We start from the raw sequence: 22376 nt of genomic DNA on the forward strand, positions 1-22376 counted from the left end.
TGATACGGCTGTTGTTGTGCCCATTGTTCTCTCATCCCTCCCCCGTCTGCTCAACTCCACAACCCTGTTTTATCTCTCTCGCTACCCTCTGTTCCTCTGTTTTGTCTCTCCATCTCAACCCTACTGGCCGAAGCAGATAGTTGCCCCACGGAGCCTGGGTTCTGTGAGAGGTTTCTTCCGCAGCTCATTCAGAATGCTGCAGCTCGGGTTCTGACCAGAACGTAGAGGTCAGAACATATTACTCCACTTAAGTCTCTACCATGGCCCCAGTTCTGCTACTGGTCTATCCATCCATCCATTTTCCGTACCGCTTATTCACACTAGGGTCGCGGGTGTGCCGGAGCCCATCCCAGCTGACTCTGGGCGAGAGGCAGGGTACACCCTGGTCTGATCGCCAGCCAATCGCAGGGCACATATAAACAAACAACCATCTGCACTCACATTCACACCTACGGGCAATTTAGAGTTTTCAGTTAACCTAGCATGCATGTTTTTGGAATGTGCAAAGAAACCGGAGAAAACCCACGCAGGCACGGGGAAAACATGCAAACTTGACACAGGCGAGGTTGGATTTGAACCTGGGTTCTCTAACTGGGAAGCAGATGTGTCAACCAGTCGGCCACTGCCGACTGGAGCCAGTGTAAAATACCAAATACTAGAAAAAGTTGGTTTGGTAAAATATGGTACCTTTAACACATACATATTGTATCACTTAAGATGATTTAGTTTTATAGTAAACACCCTCCTATCACCGCCCACTCGCTACATTGATTTCAAAAGGGCGTCTGCCATTAGTCTGTCCTGGCCTGTGAAACAGTGTGATATATCCTGCCTTGGCCTTTGTTGTCATCCTTATCAGAGCCTTGTTCCAGGCCCATCTCAGTTTGTCTTTATATTGTTGCATCAGGTAAATGTGACATTATCAGCAAGGCAAACAGGAACTTTGTGAAAGCCCATTGTCCACAGCAATCCATGGTGCCTGCTGATGACTTTGTCTGTTGCAGCCTTCGCAGGCATAAATATGTCTGAGCAACATCCTTTTAGTGTTTGTACACTGTTTGATATTTAGTACTTGTTCTGCTGCTAATTTGTCAGTGTTTGTAAACATGCTCCTTATTGTAAATGACTAGTTAAACTCTCACATTTAGTTTCACTTTTTTTGGAGTCCGTTTTACATATACTGAGACTTATGTTCTCTTGACCGGTATAATCGACAGTAAGTTATTTTTCACACCTGATTAACATCATTGTGTCATACCAGGTGTGTTAGTCACAGACTTGTAGGAACTTTTTTAAAGGCTACCTGGTTATATGTGCCTCATGTTGAGTCTCAGAAGTTCAGTGAGTCTTGGGTAGCTTTTTGGTAACACTCTTTTCAGAATGGGGGGAAAAAAGAATGATTAAGTACAGCAAGGCTGTAATGCTTTCCTCAGTGTCTGACTGTGGAGAAAGAAGAAAAACAGTCAATTGAATTATACAGCCTCTCATTTCCGACTAATAGACCCTCTCTCTTTCTTCCAGAGGAAGGGTGCCTGATCCAGGGAGAGGGATTTATTTTCCTTCTGCATTCCCGATGGAGTCTTACAGAGTGACTGGCATTCCTCCTACTGGACCACAGCGGGGCTACCCCCAACCATCTCACTCCTCCAGGCCCCACAGCAATGGAGGTGGTACATATGGTCTCAGCATCCGGGTCCAGGGTATAGATGGGCACCCCTATGTAGTTCTGAACAACCAGGACAGAGGTTCTCAGTCCTTTATTGATCCCAATAGCAATGGCTACATTGAGACAGAAGGTTCTTTTATTGATAACTACCATGAGTATGATTTTCGAGGAGACAAGGACGGTGGACCCACAAGTCCCTTTGGGGAGTACAGGTCTCAGAAGATGATGCAGTATGCTGCTTCTCAGAACGACTCAGATTCACAAGAAAGAAAAGCGCAAAACCTTTTGAACTTTCAGAGGCACCCTGAGATTTTGCAGCCCTATGATCCAGAGACCAACTCTCTGAACTTCCACAGTGTACCTTCAAGGCCTCTTTCGCTTACTGAGACTGGAACTCGGTCCACATCCACTGTATCTGCACCGTCCCAGAGCAGGTCTTCTAGCCTAGATCAGAACAAAGCTGCCAGATCGAACAAAAATCAACTTCCGTCTCCGAGCCCGACTGACACATCATACCAAAAACCAAAATTGTCTCCTCAGTCTTTGGGTCCAGCCCAGGATTCTCAGCCTCAGACCAAGCCGCAAGTGGCTCTGCCCCAGTCTAAATCTCGTCTCAGCAACCAGAGTCGACCTCAGTCCAAGCTGACACCCAAAAGTCATACCCAAGCATCCACTGTGTCCAGTCCCACTAGTGAGCAGAAAAAAATGCAGTGCAAGTCTCCCCCTTCAGTGAGCAGTGCCAACTCCAGCCTTGATCGCAAACACCACGAGCCAGATGTCCTTCCCTTGAGGAGGTCTGACTCCAGTGGACCTGTTCTTCAGTCGTCTTCTCGCTCACGCCACCCCTCGTCATCCTCAACCTCTAAGCTCTATGCGGACGAGAGCATAGATGCTCTGTACGCGGACACTATCAACCGCCACGAGAACCGGCGCTACATCCCTTTTGTGCCAGGGTCGGGCAGAGATATCGACAAAGGCTCCATTCCCGGTGTTGATGAGCTAATTGAGAAGTTTGACGGCAAAGACGGCAACCACCATCGGCGTGGCAGGGCTGGGCGAAGAAACCGGATTAATCCTGAGGACAGGAAACGCTCTCACAGTGTGGATAGCGCCTTTGGTCTGGTAGAAGCATCCAGCCCCTTGGATGAATCTAGCCGCCGTAGGGGCACATCAATGGAGCATGTCCTGCGGCCCTCACAGCTCCGCCTGCAAAGAACAGCTGGGAATCAAGACCCCTGGTTCATGGTCAACTCCAAGCCACCATCTCGCGCCACCAGTGCCCCTGGATCTCCACAGAGCACCTTGTCTACAGGTGTAGGCTACATCCAGGGATACCAAAAAACCCAGAGCCATTCTAATGTTGTAACGCTCAAGAATAAAGACTCAGTGGATACTGCGTCTTCAGCAGGCAATATATCCATGTCTTTATCCAAGTCCACAACTGTCAACAAAAAAGCCAGCACAGACACCGATGTACAGGTAATATAAATAATAGGTCACCATAACAGTAGGTGTTACCAGTGCCCTGTTTCCACCAGTTCAGTTGTTTACAATTTGTAGTTCTCTGAATTTCAGTTGTCAAAAGTTGTGATGTAATTTATTAAATATTGCACCAGATCTTGCCACAGTGCTAATAACCTCAGTGATAAAGTAGTTGTACTACCATACCATGCCAGTTGTATGTGCTACTATGTAAGGGCTGGGCGATAAGGCCTAAAATAGTAGATATCGCGATTCAAACATAAGTGTAGGAAATCATCATGGAAGTATTTGTAAATGGGTTATGTAGTCCCTAAGCACAGCCAAGCTGATTTAAAAAATAAATACAAAAACAAAGATACAATTTAATTTTGAGAACACGATTAGAACGATTGAAACTCAGCACTGTATTTAGCAAAATCGTGCAAATGAACACAAATAGCATTGCTATCATAATAAATGTTTATTATACTTTTGGACTTATGCGGTAATGTGTTAATTCATTTCCGGTTTTTGGACGTGTGCTTACTCTGTAGCTGTTTTATTATTTTCTCTCTCGGCACGTAATAATTTACCTGCTAATTTCCCTGGCCCGCTGTAATACGGTTCCAGCCGACTTGTTAAAAGTGTACTCTATCACTTAAGCACTTTTTCAAGTGTTTCGCTGCGTTTCACATTAGCTTAGCAGTTAACGTGGCGTCTCTGTCTTCTCCTGTTCTCTTGTCTTGCTTTGTGTGTAGCATCCTTAGTTAGTTACTCCTCGTCCTTCTTTAGTGATAATCTCAGTTCAGGGATAGTTGCGCTAGCTAGCCAGCCGCAGTTCGTAGCTGGTGCGGAGCAAGTAAGCTTACTGCCGAGCATTCCTCCGGTTGGTCCTTAGCAGCCGGTAAAGCAGGGAGGATGGGTGACTGTTCGACGTGGTGGCTCCTCCTCCTCCCTGAGGCAGAAATGATGACGTCATCATCAAGCGTTATGGCAAATGGTCAGTAGAGTCCAGAGCTCTACTGTAGTCAAACTCAAAGCCCGCCACATAATTTTATGTGTAAAGTAAATCATGTGCGTCAACTTCCATGAGTCTTGCTAAAAGCTGTACTAAAATTTCTAATTGTCATATGTAAGAAACAACAATGTTGAGATATTGCATTGTATTATTTTGTTACCAAACCCCTTTTTAAAGTAACTTGAACAATAGTTCAACAAACTGTCATCCTTGTCTTTGGATTTCAAAACCAATTATTTCTGAAGTTGTTATATATATGTAATAATATGAAGAGGTGATTAAACATTTGTATGGTATCACTGTCATAACTGCCCTCTGAGGGAAATCGAAACCACAACGTTGTCTGCGATAAAAATGAGTTTGACACCCCAGCTTTAATTTGTATTGGGTCACTCATTGTCAATGTAAAGGGCTGTAAGCTATTTTAGTGTTCCTCAATCAGGGACACAAGTTGACACAATGGCTGATGTGATTTATGTTTGTTGTAGTAAATGAATGTCTGTTGTAAACCAGTCTGACATCTCTGTCATCAAGTTTAGATCATTTTCTCATTTCCTGTCCCATTCAGGCAACACCAGATCTTCTGAAAGGTCAGCAGGAGCTTTCACAACAAACACACGACGAGACCGCAAAACAGATTTTGTTCAATTACCTTAAGGACGGGTGAGTTATTACAGCTTGACCTCGTTCTGCTTTACTCCCTTTTTTCATGGGCGATTGATGCTGTAAAAACATAACAGTTTGGATCTTTGGGCTCTAAGTTAAACCACAAACTTAGCTCATTGGTCGTACAGTCTGACAAATAGCACATTTTAAGTCATGCATCGTGTAGGGAGAAGTTGTTCAGTGGGAGTAGATGGACTTTTTTTTTTTTTTTTTATCGGAGCTGAACTGTTTATGATTAAAAGTGAAGGAATGTGTTCTTTTATCCACCCAGCCAAGCCAGGCCATCCAGCTGTGTGGATTTTATGTTTTTCACAATCTCACCTTCCCTCAGTGTTTTCTCTCAACTTTAGTGTAAATCGAGGGCTAAGCTTTTGTGTTTGCGTCTGTAATCTGACACGTATTGGCTGTCAAGAAAGCATGAAGGGTTAAGGTTAAACTGAGTAAAAGGAAAAACATATGAATGTCTTTACAGTCTATTGGTGGTTATTGATTTTCTGCATAAGCTGCGAAAAGTTGTAAATTAAAGACTTGGCAAAATAAATGATCACAGCATGCTCTAACTGTTCAGATTTGATACACATTTTTGTAGATTTCATTGCATTTTGTTTGCCCGGCGAGTGGTTGTTGAGAAAAAGGACAGGAAACTGTTTGGGTGTGTCGGGGATACAGGTCAGGAGTCACAGGACGGCAAACAAAAGGAAACCCAGATGGAAATGTTGGAATTTCAACTGGACTACATACTCAAGGCCGCAAAGACAAACATGTGCCAACAGGAGTTGTCGATGTATAATCAAAGTCATCTGTGTGAGGAGAAAAGTGGTTGAAAGAATGTTTTCTATGTCGCTGACCTAATTTAAAGGAATAGTACATCGTTGTTGTCATTAGAAAGTCGTGCAACTTTAGATTTATTGATACTGATGCTTTTCATTCTGCTGACTTTTCCAAGGGAGGGGTAGATCCTCTGCGCTAAAGGTTTTTTTCGTTGAAATTTAGAGACAGACAGACAGACACAAAATATGAGGAATTAATTGCTTTTTTTGTTTTCAGCCAAATTCCAGCCAAAGACCATCCCTCGCATTGTGTGATTTCTATAATATTTGCTATCACCTACAATCAGGAAACACAACATTCGGTACTCCTGCACGTCCTAATGAGAACCAATTTTCAATTCTCAGCATAAGCGACACCCATACCAATATATATGTTTTTACAACAATACTTAATTATTTTTGTAATTTCATAAGTGCCTGTGGCTAAGTGCAGAGAGTTTCCATCGCTGAAATGCATTGGTGCAATCATGAACGGGGAAATCGATCGTTGACGACAGTCTCTCCAATAATCCATACTCTTCCATTTATTGTTGCCCATTTCCCCTCTTTTTGGCTATTCATTTCTTGTTTGACAATCGTGCCATGTTTTTGTGGTTCAAAAAAAAAAAAAAAAAAATATATATATATATATATATACACACACACACACACACACACACACACACACACACACACACAGTACAGTATATGGTATGTGGAGCCTCAAAAACCCGATACCGATTTCCATTGTGCGGTGCTCAATCGCTTGGTTGTGTGGCGAGGAGTCGTCAGCACTTCTGGGTATGATTCTACAACTCTGTGATTTACTACTACTTTAATTATTAGGTATCCTTATTTTTTTTTTTTTATTCAATTGGCTCTCATTTGATTTTACAGGTGTACATAATGTTGTACCCGGTCAGTATACAAGTTTCGATTCCAGCTAATTTTGTTTTGATGTACAATAAATGCATCCCACAGCGCATATGTTTGATTGTGGCGCCAGAAATAGTAGTGGAGTTAGAGACTGAAAAAAGGCTGTTTGTGCATTGAGGCGGCAGATCAAAGCAGCCTGACCCTTCGCTACCCTTTCTAAGCTGGGATTGACTGATCTCTATTCCCAGAACCACCAGGACCAACTGCAAAACAGAGTTTCCGTTTTACCCTCTGCTGACTGGTCTGTGTGTGTCTTTGTCTGCAGAAGCACAGATAATGATGAAATGACCAAGCGAAAGGTCAACCTTGTCTTTGAGAAGATTCAAACTTTAAAGTCTCGAGCCACGGCAGGCCCTCCTGATGACAAAGTGAGATTTTGTTAGAGCCTCTGGTTTTCTATCTGCTGTCCAGTACCATAGGTTTGACTGTTCAGATCTGCCAATAATATACAGTGGTGCCTTGAGATACGAGTTTCATTCATTCCGTGACCACACTCTAAACTCAAAACACTCATATCTCAAATCATTGTTCCCCATTAAAGTGTTTGGAAATTGCATGAATCTGTTCCTGACTCCCCAAAAAAACAACAAAAAAGTGTGTATTTTTCATAACAAAAATAGCACCCCATAATATTCTAATATATAAAAACGTACAATAATATAATTAAATAGAATGTAAAGACATTGACATACAGATACATACGGATGTACATGAACACTCAAAAATACCTCAGTAAGCTCTTTCTTTGCAGATGATAAAGACTATTATACCTGTGAGTATTGTTATATTATCTGTCTACAGGTGTTGCTCCACCATTTGTGCTCAAATATTCCTTGCTTAAAGGGTTATCACTCTGTGACACTATGGTTTTGGTTAGCCCATCTATGGGGTTTCCCATTATGTGTTAGCATTAAGCTAGCAGACTGTAAGGCAAGGAATGTGGTTGATAAAGTACACACAGCGTAATTTTCTTCTGTTTGATGTTTAATTTGACAAACTTGAATTGGGAATGTCAACAAACAGTTTAAGTCCTCTTTTTCGATCAATTGTTCACTATCTGCTTCAGTGAGGTGAGTTGTGTTCTCTGCCACCATACAGCACTTGTATCTCAAATTTCCGCTCACAAGTCAAAGCAAGGAAATTGTCCAAATGACAGCTCTTACCTTGAAAAACCTGTAAGCTGGGTCATTCGTATCTCAAGGCACCACTCACTGTATTTTACATTATGAATTTAAAGGTAATGCATGATTTTACCACCATCCTTATCTGCGTTATCAGTAGGAATAGCAAAACCACTCAGACATGAAGGTTTGGAAGTCAGTGGGCCAAAGTATCCAGCCTCTTCAAATGTTGCTGTTTACTTCAACATTTACTTTAATTTAACACGTTTCATTTAATGTAATACAAACATTACAGATCAGATGTTAAAGCTTGAAGAACAGCGCTCCTAACTTTGGATTTGACACTCTTAACACTCTTTAGCCCTCTAGTACAATCAGATGTCTAATGTAACATTATCCACTTTGCTCAAACATAAAGTATAAGGAAAGTAAATATTTTTTGTACATTGTGTTCTTCTGTCAGTCCTTGGGTCAGTCTGCACAAACTAAAGCCCTGCAAGAGCAGAACGTTGCACTGGAGAAAAGAATGGGAGAACTAAAACAACAACTTCACGAACAAAGAACGGTAACAAAAAAAAAAAAAAAGTTTGTCTCTTCAAAATGTTATTTGCTCTTTGATCAGCAGGTTGGAGAACTTGAGATGAAATGGACAACTTAAAATCAAACCAGTTCAGAACTGACAGGCTACTCCCCCAAAAGCCAACAATAGGCAGTCGAGAATAAATTTACTGTATAAAGAGTTTCATTGTGTGTATGTGTTGTAAATGCTTTGTTGACTGATCTTTTTGAGATTTCACTAGATATGTTGATGTGACGTCTTTGTTTTGTATTGTTTGTGTTTGTTTGTATTCACTGAATACTTGTCCTGGACCAGGACACTCTTGTGTAGGAGATTTTTTAAATATATCTAAATGAGGCTTTCCTGGTTAAACAAATAAATAATAATAATTTTAAAAAATGTTCCCTGTCAGAAAAATAAGGCAGACAGTATGGCAGCGTCAGGCTTGAAGGAGCTGCAGCGGGAACTGGATCGGACTACAGAAGAGTGTAAACGCTTGAAGGAAAAACTGGCCAAAACAGAGACTGAACTCCAGACCACACTTGAAGAGTAAGAACCCAAAGACCTCCACCAAGGCCTTTGGTCACTGCGAAATGAATGAGTGATCGAGTATAATATACAGTAGACTCAGGGCCGACACCTAGTTTATGTTCGACGAATAGTGGCTTCTTCTATATAGCCTTCATATGTCCTGTGCATTTCATTCTACAAGTCGTCACTAGTAGATGGAGCATTAGAAAGAGAGATTTCTGAGAAACCTTTGTTCCTTTTTTTGTTTTAGAGGCATTGCGGCCGAAAGCTGTTTGAACATTTATTCGATATTCTTGATATCCAAGTTTGAGGTCATGTAATGCCTTTTTCCATCACTAGTGCCACATTGCCTTCTAGTATGCAATTAAATGTTACCAGGAAACTACTGTGCTGCTCTAGTAATACTGCTGTGCCCAACAAGAAGTCATTTGTCATGCACTAGCAGCCTCCTGAACACTGTAGTAGCACCAAAATGGCAACCCGAAGTTTTGCCTCACTTGTAACATGTAGTTGTCCTACTAGTACTGTATGCCAAAGTTGACCTAGTGTGCCAAAATGTCATAGTGGAAGGCGGGAATAGAAAACATTACTAGTGAGATTGAGTCATTGTACTAGTTCGCCCTAGTTGTTTTGCTCGTGCACTAAATTATCTTGCTAGATATCCAGCTAAAGGTCCATGTACTAGTAAGCTCTTTAGCCTCACTCGTAAGACAATTCAGCGCTCTAGTAGAAAGACCGTGTATTACTAGTAACACTTTTTTCCCCCCACAACTGTTTATTACTGCACACTAGTTGGAAAACCTTGGCATTCTGGTAGGACAACTGCATGTTACTCGTGAGTCAAAGCTACTTGTGGGCATTTTGTTGCTACTAGTAGGGCTCAGGAGGCTACTAGTGCGTGGCATGTGCCTACTACTTGGTAGTACATAGACCATAGACCATTAGCTTTCCACATGCACTTTTTCTTTCTCCTTTTTTTCCAACTACTGTTTCCTTAAGTTCACGTCTTGCTGGTTAAGTTAGTGATTTGTTTTGTAGTACAAACAGGAATAACTGGCTAGCTATATGTACTGTACATGTACATTGCATACGGCAGAAATACGCAGAAATAAAGCGACCGGATTGTGATGCCATTTCCGCTACAAACTGTCCAGTCTGTGCTGTTGGGAGCTTCACTTGAATTACTTTCAGCTTTATTTTAACAGTTGACGTCGATGCCCTTGCCAAGTTGTGGTTTATGTGTGAGAGTTTTCACATCAGCTACCATCCTGGAAGCAATTTAGACATTAGTGACTTGTCAGTGGTCTTTAACCCTCAAGTGAAGACGAGGCACAGGTGCTGCCGTTCCTATGTGTGAACTATTATCCAGGCGTGTGTGCACGTAGAGTGCGGGCCAGTTGCCGTGTGTTGTGACATGTTATGTGGCGTGTCAGGCTGTTCCAGGTGAAGATGGAGCGGGAGCAATACCAGACAGAGATCCGAGACCTGCAGGACCAGCTGTCGGAGATGCACGACGAGCTGGACACGGCCAAGACGTCTGCTGCTGACGGCGAGAGAGACGCCATCATGGCGGTGAGGCAGTGTTCCGTGGCACAACCCTAAGGAAAGCTTCTTGAGTATTTATTCCATTTCCTTAACATTCAGTTAAAGGTCCATGGACTAGTACGCTACTTGTCCTCACTAATCAGACAATTCAGCACACTAGTAGAATGACTAGGGAACACTAGTAAAACGACTGCGTCTTAGTATTGTTTTTCCCACTACTTGCGCCACTTTTGGACTACTATGATGCAATTAAACCTTACAAGTAAACTACAATCATTTTACTAGTGCGCTAAATTGCCTTACAAGTGAGGACAAAGAGTATGCTAGAACAACTGCCTTAAGTTGGATATCGAATGACTCGGCAAACAGCTTTGTCCTCAACAATAGGACAACTTTGGCATACCTGTAGAACAACAAGTGAGGCAACTGAGTGCTATTAGCACTACTAGTGACATTATGAAATTCTACATAACATCAAACGCCTCACCTGTAATACTATCCGCGCACATGTCATTGGGTGCACGTTTTTTCCTTACTAATAACATAGTTGTTCTACTAGTATGCCAACGTTGTGGTACTAGCGAGAACAAAGAGCGTATTAGTACATGGACATTAATATGGATATCAAAGAAATTGAATAAATGTTCATATGGCTTTATGGACTACTTTGACATACGAGTAGGACAACTACATGTTACTACTGAGGCAAAACTGCACTAGTTTACAACTGTGTGCTACAAGTATTATTAGTGGTGTTATAAAATTCTACTAATCAATATTTCGCGCTGTACTTTTTCTAGTACTTTTAGTACACAGATGTCCATGAGTGCACAGTTTTGTCTCACTAGTAACATGTAGTTGTCCTACTAGTACTGTATGCCAAAGTCGTCCTACTAGTGTGGAGAAATGCCATATGGTAGTGGATGTTACGAGAACAACGGTTGTTCTACTAGTGCGCCGAATTGTCTTACTAGTGAAGACAAAGCATACTAGTACGTCTCCATTCTGCTGGATAGCACAGATATTTAATGAATGCTCAAACGGCTTTCCATATAAACCCATTGTGGAAGTGGCTTTCGGAAGCAACCTGATTGACATCGAGTATCATGTTCTGCTTTCGTCCAGCTCAAGATAGTCACAATAGTCCAAACTCATTTTTTATAGGACATAATGCAACTGAAGGTGGAGTTGCAGGAAGTTCTCCTGGCCAAGGAGGAGCAGGAGGATGTCCTGAGGAGGCGGGAGAGGGAGCTGACGGCTCTGAAGGGAGCCCTGAAAGAGGAAGTGGCCGTGCACGATCAGGAGATGGACAAGATGAAGGAGAAGTATGAGAAAGAAATGAGTTGTCTGCAGCGTTCCTTAGAGGAGTTCAAGCAGGTAAGCGAGCATCCCCCTCCCAGCAATCCTCCTCAACATTCTTTCCTCTCACCCCAACCCCCTCGTTTGAAAACATACCATGTCAAAGGGGAGTGTGGAGATAAGCACTGCTCATGCTTCTTTTCCCACAAAGAAAGTTGAGTCATATGTTTGGCATCACAACTTTGAAGTAACACTATTTACACATTTCCACTCGATATATCCCGCACAGCTTGGCAAAGAAGGCAGGATATATCCAAATAAACTCCCATTTAAGTATGCTGTATTGAGGAGTTTCAGTTTAGTATATTGCATAATAATTACAAACCATCTATCCATTTTCTGAGCCGCTTATCCTCATGCCATAATAATTACAATAGCGAGGAAATATATTTTGGGCTTAATATATAATGATGCACATCAGTGGTATACCTTGACGTACGACTTATGAGTTTTTCAAGTTATGAACCGTTGCTTGGTCGCTGATGCACTTTCAGCCATTTATTGAAGGAGGACAAAAAGTCACGGGCACACATACAAAATGAAAACACTCGCAAGGAGCATGGAGAGGGCCTTTTCACACTGTACTTGGTGTCCTTGGCGTTCACCACGGGGCAGGGCGCAGGGACGGCAGTGCCCCGACGCAAGCTTGTCCGTATTTGGAAGGGGTTGCTTAGCGGTCTACCAGAAAGAAGCCTGGAGACTTTTCTCTGCTGGTTTGGACGTGAAGTAGACCGTATGTCATTTCTCTTGCGTCCCAAAGCTTGAGATACTGCAACACCGCATTTATTATTACTCCCTCCATTTTCTCCATTCTGCTTACTTTACAAGTTTGCCAAAATCTTTTTCTGTTTGCGCTCTCCGCCAACCCCTCTCTTATTGGCTGCAACGTCTGACATCACAGCGACGCTGCTCCCAAATTGAACATTTTTCAATCGCCACGTCTTCGTGCTGGTGCAGCACATAGGCAATGAATGGGTTTGTTGATGATGCACTCTGTTAAGTGCAGTGTGAAAAGGCCTTAACACAAAACTAACCAAGTGGTAAATCACCAACCCTAACGTGGGTGTGCACTTTTCCTCCTCTAATAAGGTTTAAAATGCTTTCAGTTCATTATCAAGCCCACAAGGCGCCATCTTTTTAAGTAGATAAAGCTGTTTTCTTCCTTTATACATTCATTTTGTACCCCGTCTCCTGCTGTGATATTTTATCAGCTCGCAAAGAAACACTCGTCAGCAAAAAAACAAAAACAAACAAAAATGAATGGTTTTGATTCTGTAGTGTGTAAACGGGCGTGCCTCAGCATGGACTACAAACAAATGTTCACTGAATGCAGATGATAGGCTGTTTAACAAAAGAAAATATTTTACTATGTCGCCAGCATTGCACTTTGCCTCAGTCCACATGCATTCACACACATCTATATCAACAGATTGAAAGAACCTCAAAACACGATGACAGTTACAAATACCTCGCCAGCATTTTTTCGGTGGATTTCATCGTACCCAGTGTTTCTCTAGGGAGGTATTGTTTTTGTTTGTAAGTACATGTTTGATAATAAATTTTTGGAAACATTTACCTGAGATTATAGGGAGTTGCCTGCAATGTGGCAATGTCGTTGAAATGATTCGGAAGACTCAGAGTAAGGCGCAGAACTGTATTTACTTATCTCGAAAGCTCCCCCCTGCCAGCCTCTCTTATGAGCATCATAATCCCCCCCCCCCCCCACCCCCCCCCACTAATATGAAGACATTACAAGTGATAAAACAGTCGTCATCCTTAAAAAGTAAATTGTTATAGTGGAATTTTACGTGCGCAGTTTTGATCAAGTTTTTGAGGAGGGGTGTGAGGGAACATTGTTTTCAGAATGACTCGTGTACGTCCTGTTTGTCTCAAAGGGCGGAAGTTGTCCTTGTGCTCAGCTTCCTGCGGTGTTGGTTGGGGGCGCGGGGACCCACAGCAGCTATAGCCGAGTGACCAGGGAGCACATTTCCTTTGTTGTACAGAGGTACTGTCCGCCCCACCTCCTGGGGGAGTTTGCCGCCAGGGGTCTATCCTCACTGCTTTTGTAACCATTTAGGAAGATGAAGTCATTGTTTGCTTCGCTTTTAAGATTGAACAGCGTCCTTGCTCATTAGGAGCTTCCCTTTTGTGGGCTTGCAGCATTGTCCTCTGCCCAGCTTGTGCTTTCTGGGGATCTCATAAACAAGTCAATATCACCATAAGGTACCTTTGAGACTTCTCCATTTCGACAAAACAAAATCAAAGAATTTCCATTGAACTTCATAGTCATTGTATTAAATATATTTTATGCTATGAGAAATACATATTGGTCAAGCTCCCACACCTTTGTAAATATAAAATAACTGCAAGCAGACAATGCAGACAACAAAATATGTGCGATTGCTGACAGGGTGGACAATGATAGGGTGGACATTTTTGGCTCATGTTATCAATTAATGAGCACATGTTGGACCTCCATTTAGCAACATGATTCACCAAGTAAGTAACCTTTCAGAAATATCAAATTTCTGAAAGGTTTGTATTAGGCTTTACGTGATCAGGATTTTTGGGGCCGATCAGCGAGTTGAAAAAAACGATAACGGATCACCGATCTGATCACAAGATGGAGGAATGTGTCTATTTAAATGACCTGTTCATTTACTGTGTATACTTGTGTACTTAATTACTCAAGAAATTATATTTACAATAAATAATGTATTTTTGTTCATCTATTTATGCCATTGAGGCATAGTGGCAGACAGAACCAATGATAAATGGTCTTCTATTGGATGGCGGGAACTACATACAACAATTAAGGTATCCACTTTTAGTGACATTTTTGTTTGTTGGTGTTCCGTGAGATTTTTTTTCAATTGTAAAATATGTTCCTTGGCTCCAATAAAGGTTGGAAATCACTGCTCTAGTCAGATCGTGTATTATCAGTCAGGTCAAACCAACATTGCATGAGAGAAATAATGGGTGTCAACTTACTGTAATTAAATTACTTTATTTTTAATGAAATTACTTCACCCACACCAAAACCTTAGAGCATGATTCGACAGAACGGCGGCATGTTTACGTCCAACCGTTCGTGGTACCATTAGCTTGCTAGGCTACATAACATTTTTGTTTCCTCCTTATGAGTCGCATCGTATTCAAAGTACGTGAACATACCTCAAGCAAGCCTTAAACGAACGTCCTCTCCTGTCCTGAGCACTGGTCACCACCAAGACACGTTTTACCCCATTTTGTCCTTATAATACAAAGTTTGGCGCGCTCCACTCTTGTTGTCGTCGGCACGGTAACGAGTGTATCGCATTTAAGTTGACAGGATAAAGCCCACTGATCGTAAAAAACAGGACGCGGTGGTATCGGAATACAAGATTTTATTGCAGTGGTCTGACATTGTGCAATCGTGAGAGCAAATTTGTCTTGTAGTCTCATTACATGTTGTCTGTCTCAGACGTGCTGTCTGTTCCTCACCGCCAACATGTTTTTTTTTTGTTTTTAATAACTTTATTGGCCGTCAGATATTTCCAATACTACATCAAAAGACGCGCGACAAGGCTAAAAATAAACTAGCTTTTGGATTCAAATATACTGTGCACGATGGCGACGCGGAGTAAATGTCTTTTGCGGAGCCGATCAATGACGACATTGATCGGATCGGCGAATTATGACATTAAAGCCGATCAGCATGAAATGCTAAATATCGGCCAATACCGATCAACCCGATAAAATCGGTGTAAAGTCTAGTTTGCATATCAATTGATATTTCACTATGACAGAGTTGACCTGTTAAGCGTGTCACTGTCCAACTACACACATAATATGATGAAAATTATAAATCTGAAATCTTTAATCGTAAATATTTACTCAGCACCTAGCCACTGTTTCAGCTTCCATTGAAGAAAGACAATATGCTGGTAGTAATGTCACTGAAAACATCAGAGTGTTTCCTAAAGTGGCACTTACACCGTAAAAACAGGGTGGACAGGAATTTCAGGGACACATGCGAAATGTTCAGTATGAACAGGAAAATGGGATAAACATGACCTAAGTGACTTGTCTTGTCATACAACCACTTACTACACACACTGTAGTTAGCAGAGCAGTGTGTGTGACACGACAAAATCATGTAAATCCAGTGAAAACAAATTGTATCAAATGAAGGAAACATAATTTAAGAGACTTATCATTACACTGATATGTGTGCAAATGTGTGGCCACTTGTAATAAGACCTCAGCATTTCATTGTTCTGCTACATTTTCATGATGACTGAGTGACTCTGATGAGAACACCAAAGGCACTTTATAGTGATAATGATCCAAATACCGTCAACTACAATAATACCTCAATAATCGAACGCCCCATTGGTTGTACAATTAAGAATTAGACCAAAGTTACACAAATGCTCGTCAGAGGGTGTATTTAAATAATATTTTATTTATTTAGTTTTATTTCGATGGTGATATTTTGACCCTGTCCATTATTTTCTGTTGGGGAATTTATAAAACTAATTAAAACAAATAAATAAAAAAAATACACAAAAAACAAATTTGAAAAAATTGTTAATCTTTCAAGGTATCTTCTTTATTACCTTAAGATTAATGACGTTAAAGGAAACGCCACTCTTGCACACTGTAATTTGTTTCAAGGGGAATGAATGGGAACCACTTCCTCTTTTGTGCGGCTCGCCTCTTTTGGGGTGACCAGTAGGTCCCATGTACATGCTAGAAAGTGGAGCACCAAATTGCCCCTTATACAAGGTAATTGCAGTGGCAAGCCATCACTAATCTAATGAGCATCCATTCCTGAGTGTGCACCGTTCCCCTTTTTCTTTCTTTGGCCTAAAAGAGTGGGGGCAGTTGTGAACCTCGACTGAAAATGAAAGATGAGTTTGTTTCACACAATAATACCAGCGGGGGTTGGGACTGTCTCAATAAGTGGGTCAGTGTGCTGTAGAAAGGGGACTACGAGGCTGACCTCCTGAAAGGGGCCGAGGGGTCTGTTTTGTGTCTCCTCTTGAAAGGTGCATTGTGTTCTCAATCCGCTGAAATGTGTGGAATTTGATGAAGGTTACAAAACCGCTCTTAAATGGATAGGAGCTTGATTTCAGGAGTCCCGCTTGAGCTTTTTGACTCTCTGTAATTGAAACCGTGTGCACCTTTGGAATTGGATCTTTCGGCGTCAGTGTGCACTGGTATGCAAGCAATGTGGACGGGTGAGGTGCAACGAGTGGAGAGACTGGTTTGCTTCCAGGAATGTCGGGGGTTCAAGTAGAGAATGTACAACCTACAGACCCTCTTAGCTCAGCTCGGGCTCTGTTACAGTGCCCCCGCCCTGACCTGTGGGACCTTCTCAATTATTGGATTCACTGCTGTTCCATCTCTTGTCTCTGTGGGGTCCTAAAGTTTCTCTTTGAGTCTTTGCGTCTCAGCTGTAGTCTTCACAGAGTGAGCCTACTACTTATCAAATTGTTTTGTAGTTCTTTCTTTATACTGCTTCTGAACCTCACTGTGTTCATTTCTGCACAGTTTGGAACTGTAAACCCTGATCTGTTTTGTATTTAATGTGGAGTGTGTGGGTAGGATGGCGATAACTGCTGTGTAAATGATGTGAGATAATACTAGCCAGTGAGTTAGATAAAGACGAAAGAAAACAAAAGTCCACAAAGGAAGACATAATTTATTTTTGACAAATGGCTGTTTGCAGTTATTGCAATAAAAAGACATGACCTGTTTTTAATTAATTTCCAGAAGTGATGAAGTGTTGATCAATCAACAGCCTTCAGTGTGTCTGGCTTCACTCTTTAGGAACCATGCCACAGTGACGATAACTCATCGCATAACACATCACTTAGACAACACATTTCGGGAAAATACGTTTCCGTGTTGTGACCACAACCAAGCCGTAGTGATACAGTGTAGACTGAACAGTACAGTATTGTTTTACAATATTTGGCTAGAAAGCAAAGCGCGGAGAGTCTCAGTTGCCAAAATGCACGGGTGCGGCCAGTGATGTGGCTACAGATTATTGTTCTCTCCCCTATATTTCCACTCTTAATGCCAATCTGCTTCTGCCTTGACAATCACGTCCTGTTTTTGTGGTTCAATAACAAATAATACAGTACACACACATACATATATGTGGAGCTTCAAAAGCCGATACAGTGTCACAGTTTTCCCGTTGCAGCTCATCGGTGATGTGGGGTGCGCAACCGCTTGGAATGTGCTGAAGAGTTGCCAACTGTAATGTTTTTTTTTTTTTTTTTGCAAAGGTCCACTAAAGTTGTGTTTGGCTGTCATTTTCTGTGCCGGGCAGTCCTGAATGTACAGCCAGTGCTCAAGTAGTAATTTAACATACTTAACTGTCATGCAAGTGTAAAATAAGTTAACCATTGTAAATGTTAACATGGTAAAAACAAACTTGTCTAATTTTGACTTGAAAATCTGTTGATTTGTGTTTCAGATTGCAAAAGGAAAAGCATACTAAATTTGAATTTGACTTGGGGTTAATCAGAGGCACTTTAAATGGTAGCAGGTGTGTTCTGGCTCCCATGTAATGAGTTTGAATGTGATTGTTTAATTCTGAGCACAGCCACATTCCCAGTTATAAGTGGGTGTGCACATTTGTGCAACCACATTATTTTTGTTGTTTACTTTCACTTTACCTCTCCAAAAAAATTCAATCAATCGTATTGGTTTTCCATTTTGTTTAACAGGTTTTCGGTCACATTAATGGTGGAAAATGTTTTGAAATGATTTATCTTGGTCTCATTATTTTATATCACAAAAACCTGGCATTTGAACAGGGGTTTGTAGACGTTTTATAGCCACTGTATTGTTGCTTAGCTTGGTAAATAAATGCAATTGATTTTGCAGCCAGTTCTGCCCTCGCTCGTATCTTCGCCCGCCTCTTGAGTCAACTCTTAGAGGGTGTGAACTGAAGTTTCACTGTCTGATGATCAAACTTGCTCAGCTCAGAGAAGAGCCTCCCCTCTAAAGGGTCTGTGCGTTTGATGATAGCGCTGTCGTTCGCAGCGTTGCTTTAGGAGCTGATTAATAAGCAGGTGACTGCAGAGAGGAGGAGGGAGGAAACAGTGGACAGACTATATGCTTGTTGACAGACGTATCAGGAAATGACATTTTATACATGCAGGAATATTAATATCTGTCTATATTAATATCAGTCTGGGTCAATGTTTGCACAGTTGAGTCGTGGGCTCGGATGTTATGTCTCTGGCTCAAAAGAGTGTCTTCTCCGGTCTGGAAAACTGACCTACAGATGTTTGCATACAGTGGAACCTCGATAGAATGGACTAATAGGGGCCAATAGCCAGCCAATTGTCCGTTATATTGAAGCACTTTCCATAGATGCACGTTCATGAAATGTCACCCACCATTTTTTTAGTTTTTATGGAAAAAAACGTCCCAAAAAACATTAAAATGGGTCAAAATCAAACAACCCTTGGTTGATATGAATGTTTTGTTTTGTAATTTGACCTCAACTTTTGTGTATTTGTTTTCCAATTTATTTTCATTATCCTTTCAGAATATTTTCCTTTCTGAATGTTTATTGAATTATTGCACCGGGGCGTGCAGGTCGGATTACATCTGAGCCGAGGCACCCTGGACACAGCCTGTTCAAACCTCTCCTTTCAGACAGATTCTGACCATCAGCCTCATAAACACAAAAGAAGTCAGTATCTCCCATTAAAATGTCAGCTCTACACCTGATGTTTACTGCACACTATTTATGCTTATTGCACATTTAGTTTCTTTTTTCTTAGTCTTTTTACAGGTATGTTTTTATCTTTATTTATATTATTGACCATCAGACCACGAAAAAAATACTAGTTGGGAAAGTATCATTCGCTGATGGCAATAAAATCGATTCTGAATTGTAATTGATTAATACAGTTAAGGAAAAAAGTGACTGACAGTTTGCAAATGAGAGATGCCCTGAGCGAGGATGTGGAAATGACTGTGCAAGAAGTACAGTAAGTGTAATCTCAGTGGTGGGAATGAGAGGAGGAATAGTTTTGCTTATGGATGCGCTTGTTTATGGTGGCTCAATTTGCCGACGTGCGATCAGTTTGCATGTTGTTGCAGCTGCCGCCAAATGGAGGAAATCGTGTGTTTCGGAGCTTCCTGCTTAGCAGTAAAGGTCCCTCTTGCTGAGTGCCAACAGGAAATGAGAAAACTGGAAACAGCTTGTTGTCATTTAGAACAAAAGCCGTGTAATCGTAAGCTTAACGCATCACAACACCACCAGTCGTGAAACGTTTCACTTAATGTGGTTAAAATGGCATTTCTGTTTTGAGTTGTTTGGTTTCCTCATACCAGTCAAAACACGGTCATTGAATGATTTCCCCCACCCCCCTGTAGAAATCTTCATTGAATTACTGGAAATAGCGACATGCTTTAACTGCACACAACCTTCAACACAGTGCATCAAAGACTGCACAAAGTCAGTTAATGTGCAACATTATACAAACACTTTGAATACACACAAAGTCCCAAGTTAAATGAGGAGAGGAAAAGATAGTGGAGACAAAAAGAGAGTTTTATGTTTTCACATTGTATTTGAAGAGTTCAAATTCCAGACAAATAACATTGTCATACAGTTTATAATGTGTTTTTTTTTAGTACTACTAATCCATCAGAAATTGCTGAGTAATCTTAAAGAATGTATGTTGAATGATTAACTCTTTGTTGTCATGAATACCAAAAGCAATCACTTAATATCTCTCTGACCGTGGCAATCCAAAATAAACATTATCTTTGTAAAAGCAGCATTTTTAATGCAGCCCTAGCATTGCATCCAATTAGATTGTTTCACATGTACCTAATCTTGTGGCCTATGAGTGTATAAAATTGCAGACCTTCTTCCAGCGACCTTTCACTTCACAGGTCAGTGGTTGGTGGGTTCAATACACAGTGTGGGAATTGGGCCAGTGAAGTGCTGGTGCTGCAACCTGTGACTCTTTTGTGGGTTTCCTGTGATTCCTAAACCTAAAGAAATAATAAGTGTTGTTACTCACTCACATGGACCAGCACCAATAGGAATCCATTCTAAGACCTTTCGGTCATACTGGCTGAGCATTTGTGCTTCTAAGCTTTACACTAAATAATTGCAATGATTTACTGTCCGTATTTGCATGAAGTGAGTAATGAACAAGACTGTCACCAGTGGAGCTGAGGGCTGCTGTGTGTTGACAAGGAAAACTGGCCTGACTGGCCTGTCAGCAGTGAAGTTGGGAGCTCCAGTATATGTGAGTCTTCTTTTCTTCCTGCAGAAGAAACGTGTCTATTCGCACATGACGGTGGCGCGATGAGTGGGGCCTCTCAACTTTAGAATATTACTGGGTGAAGATTTAAGTTTCAGGTTTCAACAGCAACTAGAGTGTCCATCTAGAAATGTACTGTCTATAGCAGTGTGTTCCAACCTTTGGGCCAAGGTAAATATTGACATTAGAAAACTCATAACACAAGATTATTATTTTTTTTTAATAGTTACTTTAAACTGCATAAAGTCTCTGCGCCATTTGCACAATGGTAACTGCACCAGACATTTGTTCTGTTAGTCATTTCAAACTGCTCGGCATCATTTTGTCAAAAAAAATAATAAATGTATCAGCATTACCATATTACATGTAACCTTTCATTGCTCAGTGACTGCGTTTTTATGTCTCAAAAGTATTCTCTGTCAATTGACTGTCTGTTGTCGTACTTGAGCGGCTCCAACCACCGGAGACAAATTCCTTGTGTGTTTTTGATATACTTGGCAAATGAAGATGATTCTGATTCTGAAGACACATCCAGTTTAAAATGTCACAAAATATTGCACCAATATGCACCACGGCCGCTTTTTTTTCAGACAGAGTACAAGTACTTACGTACATTTGTGTGCTCCTCAATACTAAGAACTGATACTTGATAACGAAATTGTTGGGATAAAAATGTTTTATTCTAAACACATATTGTTCAGAAAGAGGCAAAAAAAAAAAAAAACTTTTTTTTTTTTTTTTTTTTAGCATGGCACAAGTTTCACTCAGATGTAACACTTTTTAGTGTAACAACTTGTCGTACTGATATTTCAACATCCAGCTGCGCGTTTTCTTAACAGTCTTGCCACACATTTCACATACAGTAAATGTAGTCGGTAACAAAAGGCATTTCAGTTCTGTGGTGTCTCAGTCTGAAGACGAGTGCAAGCCAAGGGCTCAAGAAAATTGGAGCCTGGGCTAAATCACCGCCAGAGAGGAGTTCATCATCCATTTTATAAAGCATCATTTGTAGGTGGCGAACAAAATGTTGTAATCCGTGTTTACATTAAAGTGTTTAATGTAATTAAACACTGTGCCTCCAATATACAATAAATCATTAAAGTGTTGTCCGGAAGGTATATGTCAGGCTGGAAAAGTGGTATCAGTGTCGTAGTATTGGAGCTTTGTTTGAGTAGGAGCACAAGTACAGATGTACAGTAACGGCACCAATACAGGGATCGGTATCGGTGCAACCCATTGACTTACTTAATTTACGCTTATATTAAATAAATGTCCTCCATTGAAATGCCATTAATCCGTTCCAGCGCCCAAAAAAACCCCACTAGTTTTTGTTACATTTAAAAAAAAAAGAAAAATAGCCCTTTATTGTAAAATATAAATATCAAACATAATAAAAGAGAGTGTAACAAAAT

The 22376-nt window shown here is 41.1% G+C and overlaps 1 protein-coding gene across 2 annotated transcripts in view; it reads left to right on the plus strand.

The window, feature by feature from the left end:
* cgnl1 (cingulin-like 1) overlaps positions 1-22376 on the plus strand; it is a 42672-nt gene that overhangs the window by 2134 nt on the left and 18162 nt on the right. For both annotated transcript variants that reach the window (XM_061670632.1, XM_061670630.1), the window contains exons 2-8: positions 1522-3145; positions 4714-4808; positions 6822-6924; positions 8141-8242; positions 8649-8785; positions 10201-10339; positions 11477-11689. In XM_061670632.1, coding sequence (XP_061526616.1) covers positions 1574-3145; positions 4714-4808; positions 6822-6924; positions 8141-8242; positions 8649-8785; positions 10201-10339; positions 11477-11689 — 2361 coding nt within the window. In that variant the 5' untranslated portion in view covers positions 1522-1573. The remainder of the gene's footprint in view (positions 1-1521; positions 3146-4713; positions 4809-6821; positions 6925-8140; positions 8243-8648; positions 8786-10200; positions 10340-11476; positions 11690-22376) is intronic.

This window comes from Phycodurus eques, chromosome 2 (assembly GCF_024500275.1).
Source record: "Phycodurus eques isolate BA_2022a chromosome 2, UOR_Pequ_1.1, whole genome shotgun sequence".
Taxonomy (NCBI): domain Eukaryota; kingdom Metazoa; phylum Chordata; class Actinopteri; order Syngnathiformes; family Syngnathidae; genus Phycodurus; species Phycodurus eques.